The 16,656-nt window shown below is 44.7% G+C and overlaps 2 protein-coding genes across 7 annotated transcripts in view; one reads left to right on the top strand and one right to left on the bottom strand.

Annotated features, from left to right (window-relative positions):
• rfx2 (regulatory factor X, 2 (influences HLA class II expression)) overlaps positions 1 to 11,550 on the top strand; it is a 28,819-nt gene extending 17,269 nt beyond the window's left edge. For all 6 annotated transcript variants that reach the window (XM_086116005.1, XM_086116002.1, XM_086116004.1 and 3 more), the window contains 12 exons: positions 1,138 to 1,319; positions 1,490 to 1,609; positions 1,884 to 1,999; positions 2,151 to 2,269; positions 4,829 to 4,941; positions 5,621 to 5,772; positions 5,883 to 5,980; positions 7,811 to 7,960; positions 8,033 to 8,241; positions 9,581 to 9,734; positions 9,818 to 9,860; positions 9,945 to 11,550. In XM_086116005.1, the coding sequence (XP_085972131.1) occupies positions 1,138 to 1,319; positions 1,490 to 1,609; positions 1,884 to 1,999; positions 2,151 to 2,269; positions 4,829 to 4,941; positions 5,621 to 5,772; positions 5,883 to 5,980; positions 7,811 to 7,960; positions 8,033 to 8,241; positions 9,581 to 9,734; positions 9,818 to 9,860; positions 9,945 to 10,060 (1,572 nt within the window). In that variant the 3' untranslated portion in view covers positions 10,061 to 11,550. The remainder of the gene's footprint in view (positions 1 to 1,137; positions 1,320 to 1,489; positions 1,610 to 1,883; positions 2,000 to 2,150; positions 2,270 to 4,828; positions 4,942 to 5,620; positions 5,773 to 5,882; positions 5,981 to 7,810; positions 7,961 to 8,032; positions 8,242 to 9,580; positions 9,735 to 9,817; positions 9,861 to 9,944) is intronic.
• Positions 11,551 to 11,644: 94 nt separating this feature from the next.
• Positions 11,645 to 16,656, bottom strand: part of fcho1 (FCH and mu domain containing endocytic adaptor 1) — a 40,452-nt gene continuing 35,440 nt past the window's right edge. Inside the window, exons 23-27 of the mRNA XM_086116007.1 lie at positions 15,915 to 16,047; positions 15,457 to 15,653; positions 14,332 to 14,396; positions 12,319 to 12,486; positions 11,645 to 12,062 (exon numbers count right to left, since the gene is read on the bottom strand). Of these exons, the coding sequence (XP_085972133.1) occupies positions 12,034 to 12,062; positions 12,319 to 12,486; positions 14,332 to 14,396; positions 15,457 to 15,653; positions 15,915 to 16,047 (592 nt within the window). The 3' untranslated portion in view covers positions 11,645 to 12,033. The remainder of the gene's footprint in view (positions 12,063 to 12,318; positions 12,487 to 14,331; positions 14,397 to 15,456; positions 15,654 to 15,914; positions 16,048 to 16,656) is intronic.

Here is a 16,656-nt window from a genome sequence, read left to right as displayed (position 1 = left end):
CACTTGCCGTCACGATCAAAAATCATTTTGACTCTGCATGGGTTTTATGTATGTACTTATCCCCTAAGTATTTGTGTTTTAACTGAAAGAACAATTTACCGGTACTCGGGCTCAGAACAAACAGCCTGTCCGTGCCCTTTTTAATGAAGCGGCCTTAGACAATTTGGACAAATTTAGCCGATCTTGAAATGGGCGTGCGTGTTCCATTGCGCCAGAGAGTTTGTGCTTTCACAGTGACGAATCACAACGGCAAAATGTTGTGTGACGTGTCAAAATTCTAAGCTCATATACAATACAGTATATGTCAGGAGGCTGAGTGTGCCTTATGATGACAGACACTGCCTATGATAGTTTTCACATTCAATATATATTGTTATGATACGAAATGTGCTTCTGGACCACTCTGCAAGAAGAAATGGTAACATTTATTTTTTTTTTTAAACTGTTAAAATTGGTGAAAATAAAACATTACAGTTTGTTTGTACAGTATTTTACATATTACCTGCTCTCTTGTTACATGTGTACAGTTTATGGTGTAAAATTGTAAAAAAAAATATTTAAAAAGTGGTAAAAAAAAGTTCTTTTCTTGACTTGGAACGGATTAAAAATGTTTACTTTGATTCCAATGGGAAACATGGTTTCGGTTTTCGAACAGCCTTCTGCAACGGATTATGGACGAAAACAGAGGTTTGACTGTAGTAGTGCATGTTAGGATGCACTGGGCACCAAAATACAGTTGCCAGAGAACAACTTCAGTTGGCGTTTTAAAGTGAAGACAGCTCCTGAGTGATCGATCACTCACGTCACCGTGATGACAGAGGATCTAATCAAGGATGTCTGTCGATATATCAAATATAGAGGATCGTTCTCAGACAACTTCCACTGCCGTGGTTTAGGTATGTTATTAGGAGTAGGTACTGCTGCGTAGTCACACGTGCAAGTCACCCTCGGTGAGATGATGGGTGGAGATGGCGCTGCACAGGGCAGGTCTTGGTGGTTTACCTCTTGTCAAATAAATGTTTCCTTTAATTCGTGTGGGTGTTTGCTGCCTATGTTGTGAGATAATAGGATCCACCACTTCTCTACATTGCATACTCGGTACTTCGGCTGATTCGGGTCTTTCTGTTGTCTGTTTAGCTCCAGTGGCTGCTGGACAACTACGAGACGGCGGAGGGTGTGAGCCTGCCCCGGTGCTCCCTCTATAACCATTACTTGCGGCATTGCCAGGAGCAGAAACTGGATCCAGTCAACGCCGCCTCTTTCGGCAAGCTCATTCGCTCCGTCTTCATGGGCCTCAGGACCCGGCGCCTCGGAACCAGGTACGGCTAATTTTGAGTTTGTCCCGCCCCCGTGACGCCGGAGGTCCAGATTACAGTAATCAAGTAGCTATTAGCGATTTAACAAGTATGACGACGCTTATGGGCATTAGCGACATGCTAATGACCATGATTACTCTGATGACATGCTTTCGGGCTTTTGAATCTTCCAGAGGCAACTCAAAGTATCATTACTATGGCATCCGGGTGAAGCCAGACTCTCCCCTAAACCGGCTGCAGGAGGACACCCAGTACATGGCCATGAGGCAGCAGCCTGTCCACCAGAAACAAAGGTCGCCATTCTTAGCTCTCCTCTATTCCATCCTTCTCTGTTTCCAAAAGCTCCTCATGCAACAATGTCCGGTTCATTTTTTTCCTGTGAATATATCTCATTTTCGTCCAGCGTTTCCGTCATCTCTGTCATCTGAAGCTTTATAGATCTCTTTTTGTTGACACATCTTTTTCTCTCCTGCCCGTGGTGGAATGTAATGCGGAAGCCATCGACTGTGATGTCCGTTTTATATTTGCTGATTTATTTCACATTCCACCGCTATCCTGCTTGTGTAGGTTCAAACCTCTGCAGAAGGTCGACGGAATGCCTGACAACCTGTGCGTCAACTCGCACTGCAACACTCCAGAACAGTCTGTTGCAGCTCAGAGCCAACACCATCAGCAGTACATCGGTCAGTGCATGAGGAGACGTGATCCTCGTTTTATTTGGCATTTGCAGACGCACGTACATTTCCATTCAATATCTTTCTTATATCCAGTCTTTAATCTGCGTGTGTGAGAGAAAGAGTGACGACCTGTAAACATACGTGCTTCATCATGCAGACACAGCCCACAGCTTGCCCGAGTTTCCCGCTCCCGAGGTGGGCACTCAGCCTCTGCCAGAGCGCATCAGTATGAACGACATCAAGAAGCTGCAGACCCTCTACAGAGACCACTGCGAGGTAGGTGATGGCCTCATACGCAATCCGCAGTCCTTCACGACATCTCACCCCTTTTACGTAATAATCTCTCTGAAATGGATATGTTTCAAGCACAGGAACTTTTTCAAACAACCAACACTGACAGTTGTACTGTTTCTAATATATTGTAGTCATTCATGCAGTTAGGAAATATGCAAACGGTTGTTGGGAAGAAAAAGAATAGAATAGGCCCCAACTGACGGATGTGTTTACTGTCTTGTTCAGGTGCGCTTGGGCTCCCACCCAACTTGGACCTTGTGTGTGTTGTAATTGCACATGATATATGCTGCTCATAAAATCATAAATTAATGGCCACCGCCAGGCGTTTTCAGGTGATAATGAGGTCCCATTGCCATTTGTGATTGCTGAGGGTGGCTAAGCATAGCATTAAGGTGTTGTCATGTCTACGGCCCCGTCAGTTGAACGTTTAAAATACCAAATGGAGCTAGAGCCCTTACTAGAAGTTAAAGGTAGTCGGATACTTGGCACAATGCATGCACAGTGAAGAATGCCTCAGCAGCTGTGGGGCATCTGACTGCGACAAGATACGAACTCAATTCCAATCAAGTTGGGACGTTGTGTAAAATGTAAATGACACCATCATTTGGAGTCAAATCAGCGATCAGGTTTGGAGAAAAACGCTTCTCCATCACAGATTTGATGAGAAGATGGAACAATATATCAAACAACTTGCATTTATTCTACAGTCCACAGCGAAAATGCATTGGAAAAAATTTTATCATTGAAACCCCCCCAAATTATTCAATATGTTTACAAGATCTGCTTTTCTGAAGAAAAAAAATGCTTTTGCATACTGTAAATGCAAAATATTGACGGATTTTGATCCAGTGTAATGTCAAATTAAAATGACGCCGAGCGTGTACAATTGTTCAGGCCGATGGCGTCATCACTGCATCGCCGTCATGCTGCGTAATCATGACTAATATACATACAGTCATTTCCAAATGGATTATTTGATCGCAACCCTTTCACGCACCAATAATGATAACTTGTAACCTGATAGCATGATAAGCTGTCCATTGTAGTAACCGCTGTCCCTGAAAGGGTTAAAGTGGCTGAGTAAAGCCTGTATTGTCGTCAATGACTTTGACTTCTTAAATGACGTAGCAGGTGCCTGCTCTGTTAGTTTAGTAAAATATGATATGATTGCATGATTCGCCCGAGGGCTTAAATCGTGAATTAGCTTCCACCATCGAATGAACAGGGAAATAATAAGAAACATTGCAATCAGGGGGCTTAACAGACGGGCGCTTGTGTGATTAAAGCAGCCAAGTGCTTTATCGCATTATCGCCGGCCTCCCATGTCCATCCTCCCCGTGCTTCCTTTGTTCCATCTTTCTTTTCATCCACGAGCGGCTTTCAAGACATGCCAATTAACCTTTCTGTGCGCTGGCTGGACATCTTGGTGTCTTTGTGGTGGCGTCCCCGCGGGCCTTTGTGTCGCCTTGTCTGCGGACGGGCTCGCGGCCTTCCGCCTTTGTCTGCTACTCTCTCAGTGCTCCGTGTGTTACTGTTCATGCCGCTTACTTGGTTGCCTTCATTCGGAGCCAAACCATGACCTGTTATCTCATTAGCAGAGGCTTCTCCATATCTGCCTTTTCAGTTACTTGTGCTATAAATGCTCATTTGAAATCATATTCTGGGGGTTTTTTCCTCTCTCATGGGACAGACGGATTGACCGCAGCTGGTCAGTGAAATGTATTGAAGCACAGTTTGAGTTACAATATTATTTATGACACGGTACATTTTCAGTGCATGGCCAGGAATGTGATCATGTGCACTTTCTACTCAGTATGACTTTTTGTTTTTTAAGGCATGCTGTTTTTCTTGTGCGGCCAAAAACTGTGTGCTTGTTCAAAAGGGGGGATGGGGAATTCTCCTTTTTGTTTTGGAGTTCTGTGTTTGACCTGTTGCTGGGGGCAACCATAAACAAGGTTGCCATGGTGACAGCTAAGTAGACTCGAAAACATAGCTTGTGATCGAAGCCTACACTGCTGTGTAAAAAGATCCAGCGGCAAGTGCGAGTGCACACACACAGACTCTCACAGTCATTGCACTGCTGCCAATGTCTGAACACAAGATATGCTACGCCGCAAAAAGATGACTTTATCTATCCCTGTGTTGTCATTTTGGACGGGACAGTATAATTGTGGTGGTCCACTTGTACTAACTTCCTCATCTGAGTTAAAGTAACCACATTCCGCTCGAGATTACATTCTGTGTCCATTCAAGATGCGCACGTGTAGGAAAAGTGACACCGGTGAGCTAACGTCTGCCTGTGCCAGTGGCACGGGAAAGTGTGTAAATCCAGCTCAAATTTGAACGATGAAACCTAAACGTGACCTTTGGGGATTGTGCCCATGATTGATGTGCTGCTACGTTCCCGCTGGCTTGCAACGAAACCAGCCGGAGCCCACAGTGAGCGGGAGCTGCCTGCAGGATCTGTGTTGTGTGTCTGGTTGCCATGGTTCACCTCTCAAAGTTTCCCCGCCTTCCCTCTTCCTCCTCCCCTCCCTGTAGGCCACACTAGACGTGGTGATGAACCTCCAGTTCCACTACATCGAAAAGCTCTGGCAGACCTTTTGGTACTCAACAGCACCATCTAGTGACTCGAGCACCGCCATTCCCAACAGGTTAGAGCACACGCAGGAAGAAGGCTTGAATTGGACCTCTAAATGATTTTGATAAAGCAGGAGGTTCTCGGAGCTTTTGGGGCAATGTACCCCCTTTAACAGGGAGAACGTTCCATTTAAAAAAATAAAAATAAAACTCATGGGCGGCCTGGTGGTCCAGTGGTTAGCGCGTCGAGGTCTTGGGTCAATCCCCGCTCCGGCCTCCCTGTGTGGAGTTTGCATGTTCTCCCCGGGCCTGCGTGGGTTTTCTCCGGGTACTCCGGTTTCCTCCCACATTCCAAAAACATGCATGGCAGGCTCATTGAACACTCAAAATTGTCCGTAGGTGTGATTGTGAGCATGTATGGTTGTTTGTCTCTCTGTGCCCTGCGATTGGCTGGCAACCGGTTCAGGGTGTCCCCCGCCTATTGCCCAAAGACGGCTGGGATAGGCTCCAGCACCCCCCGCGACCCTTGTGAGGATAAAGCGGATCGGAAAACGAATGAATGAATGAAATAAAACTCACCCAGATTTGATTCCTATTTCTTGTTAGTACCCTTTCTGCAAAACAGGCGACGTGAAAGCATGACGCATTTTCAAGCTCTGTATTTGAAAGTTCTTGGCAGCGCTCCAAGTTATGGCAATGACATGAACATCTGCTCATTGTTAATCCAGCGTGGTTGGTCTCATTCGTGTGCAGTGATGATGAACTGGAAGGCGTGCTGCCCAGAGAGAAGCTGGTAAATCTTTGCAAATATGAACCAGTGCGACTATGGATGAGAAGCTGTGATCACATCCTCTACCAGGCCTTGGTAGAGATCCTCATCCCGGATGTACTGCGCCCTGTTCCCAGTCAGTCTATTCTCCTTCCGTATTCTAGCGCCATGAGAAATGTGTTTCTTGTAGCTCTTACCGGGAATGAAACGAGCAGATTTATAACCCAGTTTGTGTTTTTCCTGCAGGCACTCTCACTCAGGCCATCAGGAACTTTGCCAAGAGTCTGGAGGGATGGCTGACGAATGCCATGACCAGCTTCCCTCAAGAAATTATCCGCACGAAGGTGACAGGAAAAGTGATACCACAAATGGGGTGACACTTTGGGCATATGGTTATGTCATTGACAAAATGAAAATAGAAAAACAGCTAACAAAGGAGAAAAGTAAATTTAAAAAATACACTTCTTCTGTGACTCATTCTCAGGTGTAACCTGGATATATTTCAATTAGAGCTCAGACAGGCACCCCAAATGTTTGTTCGCTCATCGAGGACTTGTCGTGGTTGGTGAATACTTTTGGTGCATTACCACCAGTGGCCAGAAGGTGGCCAAACCGCCAAAAGAAAGAAGAAGAAGAAATGTTGTTGTTGTTGTTGTCGTGGTATTGTTGTGTTGTAGTAGTAGTAGTCTTACCTTTCACATTTGGTCCAAATGTTCGGTACCTAAGAATCAATCCCAGTACCCAATTTTTGGTACTTTGGTTCTGTGGTTTGTGGTAATCAATTTTAATTTACATAACAATAAAAATACAATACAATACATGCAGATTTATATAGCGCTTTCACAACAGCGACAGCTGTAACAAAGCGCTTCACAAAACAGTTAACAAAGTAAAATAATAAACACAACACATAACATAAAACACGGACAGTGGTGCAGTCCTAACCACTTTTCCGTCACACGCTTTGTTGTTTGAAGCAGTTTCAGATGAAAGTGGAGAGAATCAAAGTGTCCTTTAACCAGTGGATCAGAGACGTCATGCTCAAAATGTGCACACGTCGGCTACAAGCTAAGTTTCAAAGTCAACAAGAAGCTGTAGCATCCATTGACGAAAAAAGAGATTGGTTCACTTCTTCTGTCCCATGGAAATCCATTTCATTTCCAAGCGGCGACTCACGGTTCCAAATACGCATCCTCTCTCCTCATCCTCAACTTCAGCAGCCATCCATCCAGCCGCACCAACGCCGACTGTCCAACAGTGCCGACATAGCCACTGAACAAAACGGGGTTGTGAAAAATGCTGCCCATTACAGGCGCAAAAAACACAAGCACCCCAGGTCTGTCCAGCACCGACAGTCAATGGCGTCGACATCCCTCCAAATCAACATCTGTGCTGGTACAGGCGTGCTGCCGAGAAGGCACAACCACCAAGCACAGATACTTCTCCTTTGACGAATGTCGTGGCCAAAAAGCGCTGAAAACAGTCCATATCAGGTCCACATGATGAAACAACAAACAACATGTGACAAAACAAAAGACAAAAATACCAAAAAAGCAAGGCTCTTGAAGAGCACTTGCTGAAGGCTGCCTACTCGGGCGCCATCTTGGAAAAAAAACAACACAAATAATGATTTAATAATTATTTTGCAATATATACAATTTGACTTATAACAAAAGATCATGAATTTAAAAGAAATGGGCCATAGGATGTGGTAAAAATATTAAGATGCCGACTTCACTTCATCTGGCTCCTTTCAAGGGGAGGAGCAGCGGCTCAACTCTGTCTTTCACATCACATCATGATTCTCAATCATATAATCTCCCAGCTTTATTTATATTACACTGCGGATGGTAATCGGTGGGAGTGGGGGGGGGGGGGGTTATTTATGTCTGTCTCTGTGCGGCCCGGTACCAAATGTGCCATGGGCCTGCACTGTTCTACAGAACAATGGTTGGGAACCACTGCTGTAAATGGTTAGAGTACATAAAGGTAAAAAAAATATGGGCAACCATTGACCAGATCCTCCATTTTTACAGCTGCCATTTTAATGCCATGTTCACGCGATTTATTTATTTTATTTATTTATTTATTTTTGCTCCCGGTTATCGTACCGTCAGAATCCAATAATCAGTGCATGCGTAGTCGTAACTTGTTTTAATTGTGTGCGTGTGCAGGTGGCGGTGGTCAGTGCCTTCGCGCAGACGCTGAGACGTTACACCAGCCTGAACCACCTCGCCCAGGCGGCACGCGCCGTCCTCCAGAACACCTCACAGATCAACCAGATGCTCTCGGACCTCAACCGGGTCGACTTTGCTAACGTCCAGGTTGTCGACAGAGCCCAAACGCTCAGTGACACGCGGTGCGCTCCCGTTGACCGCATGCGTCTGATGTAACAGGAGCAGGCGTCGTGGGTGTGCCAGTGCGACGAGAGTGTGGTGCAGCGTCTGGAGCAGGACTTCAAAGTCACCCTGCAGCAGCAGAGTTCTCTGGACCAGTGGGCCACTTGGTTGGACAACGTGGTCTCTCAGGTGCTCAAGCCTCACCAGGGCAGCCCCAGCTTCCCTAAGGCGGCACGGCAGTTTCTGCTCAAATGGTCCTTCTACAGGTAAACTACATTCCAGCAACAGTCATATTAAATGAAACTATTAAGTTCCAGGTCGGACTCCAACCAACTGTTATTTTGAGAATCTGTTAATCTATGAATCTGATTGGAAAAGGGGTTTTATATTCATTTAAAAACCTGACAGTATTGCAAATTGACAGAGCAGATAATGTATCTTTTTTTTAAAATTTGATTTAATTTTTCTGGGGATTTACACTTCTGTGTGTGTGTGTGTGTAGAGAGAGAGAGAAACACACACATTTATAAATGAAGTTGTAAGATTTCTCTGCTGCTATGCTAAGTTCTAAACAAACTGCTGTACACTCGTCGACTCTTCGCAAGGGCTGATGATGTTTGATCAATTCTGACCTGGCAGCGCAGGTAGCCGACATTTATTTCTGCTTGACAGTTACGTTCATAGCGTCCTCAAAAATTTGAAACATTTCAAAGCAGTTGCGATGCTGCTCTGTCAAGGAGGGGAAGCTCAATTTTGTCCGACATCATAAAATGTGTCCGTTTATTTATACGTGAATTCTGCTCTCCGTTCCTTTTCAAGAAAATGATCTGTGACCGTCATACCAACAAGGCGTAATTTCCAGGGAATTAACTAGTGTCCTACAACTATAGCAACTACAATAAAACCCACCAGAAATAAAAGATTAATGTGTCGCTAGTCGTTTTCAACAAAGAGAGTGTCGCTAGGATTATTAGAAGAAGTCTCCAGTTCAACTCAGAACAGAATGAGAATTGAAAAATGCTCCCGCGGATGCCTCCACCAAAAGATCATTGATTGGTTCATTTCGCTGTCAATCAAAAAGAGATCCCGCCTCAGACAGATCATCCAATCATCATGCAGAGAAGCTGAGCGTCCGAGCCAGCCCATAAATGCCCACTGTCCATCGATTTCCAGAGACGCTGAGCGTCCGTTGGGCGGGACAGAAATGATGTTTTTTGACATTTTAGGGGAAACTTGAGCTTCCCTTGCAGTCCGAGAGCAATCGCCTCTGTTTCAAAGCGAGACTTATGTTTATGCGTGATCCAAGTAAGAGTAATGTCAATAGATTAAGACCTTTCAACATCGCATTTAAGACCTAACATGGGGTTTTAGGAGAATTTTACACATTTTAAGGCCTTAAATTCAAATTGTTGGATTGAAGATATTTTTAGACTTTTGAAGGAGCTACCCTGTGAACAATTGTTTGTCATTGTTATTAAGTTGACAACAAACTCAACTTGATCATTTGTCACCTGCACATATTGTTACCTGTTGGATTGTCTTGCATCGGGGGGGATGCACACCCCTATTACTAACCTTTCACCTCCCGCCGCCTCACCCGCACAGCTCCATGGTGATTCGAGACCTGACTCTGCGCAGCGCTGCCAGTTTCGGTTCCTTCCACCTGATCCGCCTGCTGTACGACGAGTACATGTTCTACCTGGTGGAGCACCGGGTAGCTCAGGCCACCGGAGAGACGCCCATCGCCGTGATGGGAGAGGTGAAGCAAACTCGGCTCCGCTCTCACTGTCATCGACCTCGCCGTCACACTCACCGTCAAAACTCTTCTCTCTTGAATTTCAGTTCAGTGACCTGAACTCCATGATGCCATCACTCATGGAAAAAGGTTAAATGAATAAATAAATCAATACGTAACGACAAGCAAAAGACTATAAAACGTGATTTTAATGAAGTCTTTCCTCTCCGTCAGACGTGTCTTTCTCGGATGAGCTGAGCGACCTGGGCAGCGACGCAGACGTGTCTCGAAGCGAGCCGGCCGTCAAGCGGGAGCGCATTGAAATGAGCCACCCTCTGCAGGAGATGTGAGGCCGGTGCGCTTGGCCCATTTCGCTTCCCCCACCCGTGTACATTTGTCTAGCTAGATCCAGCGGCTCTGTTGTCAGCCCTTGCAATGGTAACACCGCTGCGTTTTTTGGGGGGGGGGGGGGGGGGGTTCGTCCTAGGAAGCAATCTCAACTCACAACTGATAATTCTTTTTTTTTTGTGCAACTGTGAATGAGCTTGTGCAGTCTATTTTTTGGGGGTGTGTAACTTGGTGTGTGCAGTGCTGATGTGTTGTTTTTTAAAATTCTATTCTTCTGTTTTACTTTGATTAGTTGTGCCATGGTGTCATTTGAGTGCCTTAGATTGCTAACTCGGAACCCATCACTCCAGATGTCAGGCTGTCCCTCAGCTGTGCCTCGACCACACTACGAATGTATCGTCTGCAAACCTCATTCAGAGCACCTTTCCCTCAACTCAAGTGGAGGTGTGTGCGTGTGTGTGTGTACTCCTTGTGGCCTCTGCTGCAACCTCGCAGCTTACAAAATGAAAAAAGACAAACATGCAACCGATGGACCCAAAGGACCTTACCCTCAGCAACTTGGCCATTGTAGTTGTGTGTATGTGCGTGGTTATCCAAACTGCCAACAAGAAACGAGATCTGCCAAGCAATACTGCACGTGGGGAAAAAATAAAAATACTAGTAAGACACAGAGCACTGAATCGTCTTCGAAATGAGGACAAGAGCACACTAGTACATGGACCTTAAGCTGGAGAGCGAATAAACGCTGAAACGGCTTTACACAGTTGCCGTACATAACAGTTGCAGCAGATGTAGTTGCATTTTGGTAACCAAAAGGTTGAGTTACTGTGGTTTTACCTCACGAGATTTCTCGGGCATGCTCCTGTGGGCTCAGTAGCAAGATAGCATCTTCAGCGGCCCGCGCCGAGGAGACCCATTTGGGATTATATTATAGCTACTGAGAGCCTTAGCAGAGGATTACCATTTTACTAAATCATATATTAAGTATATCTTTATATGATGTGGAAAGTGTATTCCGTGGCCTCTTTTTTCTCCTCATTGTATCTAAAGAAAGTATTTTGTAACCTATTAGACTTTCCGTGTGATTAATTTGTTCAAAGTATGAAGAGTAGTTCCTCGTTAGATGAAACTATTCTTTGCGTTTACTCGACTCAATATTCTCGCCCTCCATTCTTGTTCAGACTTATTTAAGGCTTTTTGAGATGTGTTCCCGTCTGTCCTTTGCCTTCAAAGTGCGTTTAAAAAAGCTCATTTCTGGTGTTCTTTTTAATGTTTTGTCAGACTGTTTTAGCTCTCTGGCCGATTCTTTTTTTATTGAACTAGATTTTGGTCCTCTTACAAGTATACTGAACCCTTATTTTGTGTCTTTTCCAACCGCCACCTGATCTCGCCCAAGGATACACGGTGGTTGGTAACCTGCTAAATTCAGTTGTATTTTGTACTTGGTCACAATGTGTAATAATAATAAATTGGCATAAACCAAAGACTTGGACATGCATTGTTTTGTTGTTGTTGTTTTTTTTTCTTTATCAAATATCACAAATCCTCAAATCCTCTTGTTGGAGTTAACAGCAGATATACAAACATTGCGTGTTTTTTATTTTATTTTTTTTAAGGTAGAGAAGATTTATCAATGACCCTGTTGAACCATTTCAGACATGCCAGTAACTCGACATCACTTCAAAGTTCAATTGCGGCTCAGAATATGCTTAACTTCCTACTCGATACAAGCTTCCCTGTACACAAAGAGTCAGCTGTAACGTTTAGTTTAGTTGATAGTCCAGTAGTACAACGGGAGAAAACAAGTAACTTTGTTCCAGGAAAAGAGGAAACAACACACAAGTGAAAGACTTGGTCCTAACCATAGCAGCATATAGATAGACTTGTCACAACTTAAGTGCTTGTGGTCCTTGGCGAACTGTTACATCCAAGCCGCAAACTTCTCCGAACCTCCCAACGATGGTCCACCCTGTGTTCACAAGGTGCAGCCTGCCATATACTTTCCTGTCAGGCACACGGCAGAGAGGAAAAGTGTCAAAATTGGTTATCCATTCGTTCTCTACCATCCACGACAAGTTATGGTGATCGCAAGTCACATGAATTCAGCCTGCGGTTGTCATCAAAGCGGGTGATTAGTTATGAGCAGTTGATAAAATGATGCAGTTTAATACTTAAGTGGTGGTTTCAACTTTGCATGAATGGCTTAGAAGGCAATTTATCCACCCTTTGTCGAAACGTGGCGACAAATGTCATGCATCACCTGTTGCAAATCTCTTCTTGACAAGCGACATGCGGTAGTGGCTGCCGACCAGCGCCACGTCCATGCCCGACAGAGAGGCCCCCGAGCCCATGAACTGAACGGCAAGACCGGGCGGGGGGCCTCGGGGGACCTCAGAACACTGCCAGCTGGCACACAGGGTCCCCGAGCCTGAGAGTCAGGGAGACACGTCGCACAATCTCGTCAGAGCTGATAAAGACAGGTTTTGAAATCATTTCTTCTCAATGACACTCTCAGTAAGTTGTGTGACACCACTGCAAACTAAAACGACACTTATAAAACATACAGCTGAACGAGTAAAGTCAAAGACCCAAAAAAGGTTGCTAATTAGCCCTTTCATGCACCTTGTAACTTGACAACATGATAAGCTGTCCACTGCAGTAACTGCTGTCCCTGAAAGGGTCAAAGCATCATAAGCACTTGTTCGTTTTAGTCTTATTATTTCTTCATAGTAACCTCTCCATCCGTCTATTATCCGAGCTGCTCATCCTCATGAGGGTCGGGGGCATGCTGGAGCCGATCCCAGCTGTCTTTGAGCAGCAGGCGGGGTACACCCTGAACTGGTTGCCAGCCAATTGCAGTACATCTCCATTTATTTTTACCGTATTGGCCCGAATATAAGATGACCCTGATTATAAGACGACCCCCTAATTTTCAAGACTCTAGTTTGAAAAAAGACTTTTTGAACACCAAATTAATTTATAACAAATAAGCGAGCGTCGGGAATGGGTATAATGTCTAGACCCCGAATATAAGACGACCCCCACTTTTTCAGTCTTATTTCAATGCAAAAAACACCGTCTTATATTCGGGCCAATACGGTATGTTGTACTACATTTATTTTCAGGCAGACACTGATTAATATGTATACAATACTAAAATGACGGGATGGAACTAACTGTGTGGTAGTGGTAAATGAATTTGTGCTCGAAGCTGTTATGAGGACAACTGGGTGGGATGTAGATGTGATTGCCTTTGTGAGCAGAATTACCACTGCGTTTGGAGGTGTCTGTGATAGTGTGAATGGGGAGAGTGGTAGCTGAGGGTTGTAGTGACATATGGAGCCAGTGGATGGGGGGGCTTGTAGAGGTGGCAGAATAGAAAAAGAGAGGGGGGTGTGCAAAGTAGATGGTCAGTCACATGGATATGAGTGGACTGACTGCAGCTTCCATCCATCCATTCCCTGGAGCAATTGGGTGAGCTTGAGGCTATCCCAGTTGACTCTTTGGGTAAGATGTGGGATACGCCCAACCAGGGGTCAGCAACCAATATATGATGAAATTTAAATCTAGGGACTGTAAAGGATTTTTTTTTTCATTTCAATCAGAAAATGTACTTCAATTTACGAATGTTTCGAGGTACTGTGCCTCAAACGTGGTCATGCAACCAATTAACTTTGTACGGTGAAGTACCACTTGTATATATAGATATGCAACACCTAATACTAAGGCTACTATGTAGGATTACATTGCTCTGGAAACACCTTCCTGTTCACTCTCTGTGTATGTATTTAAAGGCTGAGTAGCTTCACTTGTAGTTTTGTTCCATGCTGGCTAGTGCCGGTCATCATCATTATGTTAAGTGCAAATAAACAAATACCTCCAACGCCGTTAGAACAGACTCCCCCACATGCTGTTAAACTGTTGTCTACCATGTTTCCAATTAGAAAACCCTTACATAAACAGGTCTCTGCCCCCCCCCCCCCCACACACACTCACACACATTAATAGAAGCAGTTTCGAAAAGGATTCATGATGATCGCTTTTTAGGAGCGGTTCAACATCTGCTGCGCACAACGTGGGCGTCTGCGCAAAGATGTCCGCACACCACAATGACGCGCGGAAGAAGAGGCAATCAAGGGAAATGTGAGAAAAGCTAATTATATATTATAAAACAACATCCAGATTGGATATGGGGGGAAATGTCAAGCTGTTTAATTTCATCCTGCTTAGTTCCCGTCCTGGTTGAACGGCAGAGGAGAAAAGCAGCTCTGACCTTTGCTGTGGTTGGTGGGCGAGAGGTTGGCGAGCTTCCACAGCAGACGTCTTTCCTCGGCGTTCCTGCAGAGGTACAAAAAACACTTGCTGACTCTTTGACCTTCTCTCCCTCGTAGTGAGGACGCCACGCTGTCATCTGCCGAGGCTATTTTTAGCTTCGAGAGCCGCCCTCAAAACAAACGTGCTCAGTGGCTCGTCCATATGCTCAGTGAAGGGTCAGCACGTTGACGATTTGCAACGCCAACTGGGATTCTGACAATCATTCATTTTTAATACTTTGAATGTGAACCAGGGACTGTCGATCGATGAGACCGACTGAGAGCTTCCTGGTGCTTTATTCAAGTCTACATTTAAATCGAAGTGGTCTTTCCTTGAGAGGCTCATGCAGATGTGCAACAAAAACTCAACTGCCAAAAGACAGCAATCATTGAAGGGCTGTAGGGCCCATCAGAGGATGTCGTCGTAATCCCAGAGATTGAATTCTGCTCTCATGCTCTTCACCACTCGAAGAAACAAAATTAATTTTTAAATGGGCAGATGGGCTAACTCAATTTTAATGAGCTGAGAAATAAAAAGTAAAATATGTCAACGAGTTACTTTTTTTTTTAAGTAAGAATCATAGAATCATAAAATTTTGCTATTTTTATTTAGATTTGTTCTACTATTTGGAATTGTGAAATAAAATAATCCAAAATTGGAAATGTTAATTTTACTAATCTCTTAAAAGAAGTAAAATAAATCAATTTACCAATTACGTGGTGTGACAAATGAAAAAAAAGATTTAACCATGAAAGTAAACATTATTATACTCAATGGCCACATTTGAGATCCGGGTGCCTTATTAATTTATCAAGGGGCCACATAAGAACCTGGAACTGCCACAAATTCTTTGACACAATTTGAATTATTGGACGGCAATACAAAACCTTATGTTAGTCCAAAAAACAAGTGCCTTTTTGTCCGAGCATTCATAATTCAATGAAGTCATGGTTTTTTTTTTTCTGTTGTTGAACATCTCCCAGTGTGTCTGCGTGTGACAGTAATGCGCGCACGGCATCTGAGTGACACACCCAGGTAGAATTTGTCTCTCATTTCTAAATCCCCGGTGGTGGTGTTGGCTCACCAGGAGGCGGGCGGTTGACACTGCAGGTCGGCCGCAGTGTGGTCCAACTGCAGCAGCACTTGGACAGCGGCGAGCTGAGTGAACGGCGCCGTGACGGGACAGCAATGGTAGTCCAGGGACACCCGGGTCACTGTGCCACTGCGCTGGCACTCGGCCGACAGCAAAAGAGGAGCACGGGCCGGGTCCTGAGATGACATCTGCGCGCACAGTAACAACAAAAGCATTTTGGTGACTTCTGATTCCGAACAGGCCCTTAACATTACTTCTGCAGAGTTACAAAATACTATGAGACGATAGGAACAGCAAGAGACTGTTTTAAATGGTAGTAGATCGCCAGTCACTCATCTCTTCTCAGTTTTAGATGTCTAGGATCAGTCACAGTTTAGAGGACAATATCATGTTATGTTAACCTCAGTGTGAAGCGGCAAGAATTGGAATACGAGAGTGTAGATAGTGACCTGATACTTGAGCAGTCCAATGTTGTAATAAGAGGCCTGGGGGTTGAGTTCAGCTTCCCGCTGCAAGTAGACCTGCAGGGCCTGCATGTTGAACCAGAAGTCTCGGGCGTCCGGGTCGCTCTGAGACGGATCACTGTGTGCAGATAGAGACCAATCGTTCGGAGCTGCGTGATATGACAGAATGCCTGGACTTTGGTCATTTACGGACTGATATTAAGCACACCCGAATATGAGCCGCGCACATTAAGTTTAAATTAGAAAAAAATAATAATTGCACATTACAGATAATACTTATCCATAAGCCACAGATGTCCACGTTGTAACATGCAATATTTACACTGAAATATGTTGCATACTTTGCCCACACCCCGCACACACCCTCCAAAAACCACACTTCAAAGTTTGCAGTTTTTTTTCTTTGTACTTATGTATTATCCAGTCCCCCAATTTGCAGCTACCCACACTCAAAAAATGAAGTGTTATCCGATTAATAATAAAATAGATTGGGATTTCTGGTGTTCAGACCCATTTTTTGTGTAAAGAAAAGTTTTCTTATCTTACAAACGGTTTGGCCTGTCATAATTTTCACCGCTCACCGACAATCACGATGGCCTGCGAATGGATTTGCCCAAAAAGGGTCGCTTGGTCTCAAATCAGGCCACACCTCGGTTGCACCCGGGGGCTAAATCTCTGTGCTGTAGCCGCTTCCTGTTGTGAGACCAATCCCCTCTGGCACATGGGA

This window comes from Hippocampus guttulatus, chromosome 7 (genome assembly GCF_054856545.1).
Source record: "Hippocampus guttulatus isolate MCC_2025c chromosome 7, RoL_Hgut_1.0, whole genome shotgun sequence".
Taxonomy (NCBI): domain Eukaryota; kingdom Metazoa; phylum Chordata; class Actinopteri; order Syngnathiformes; family Syngnathidae; genus Hippocampus; species Hippocampus guttulatus.
The sequence above is the reverse complement of the archived record's forward strand: the minus strand, read 5'-3'. Positions and strand labels throughout refer to the sequence as shown.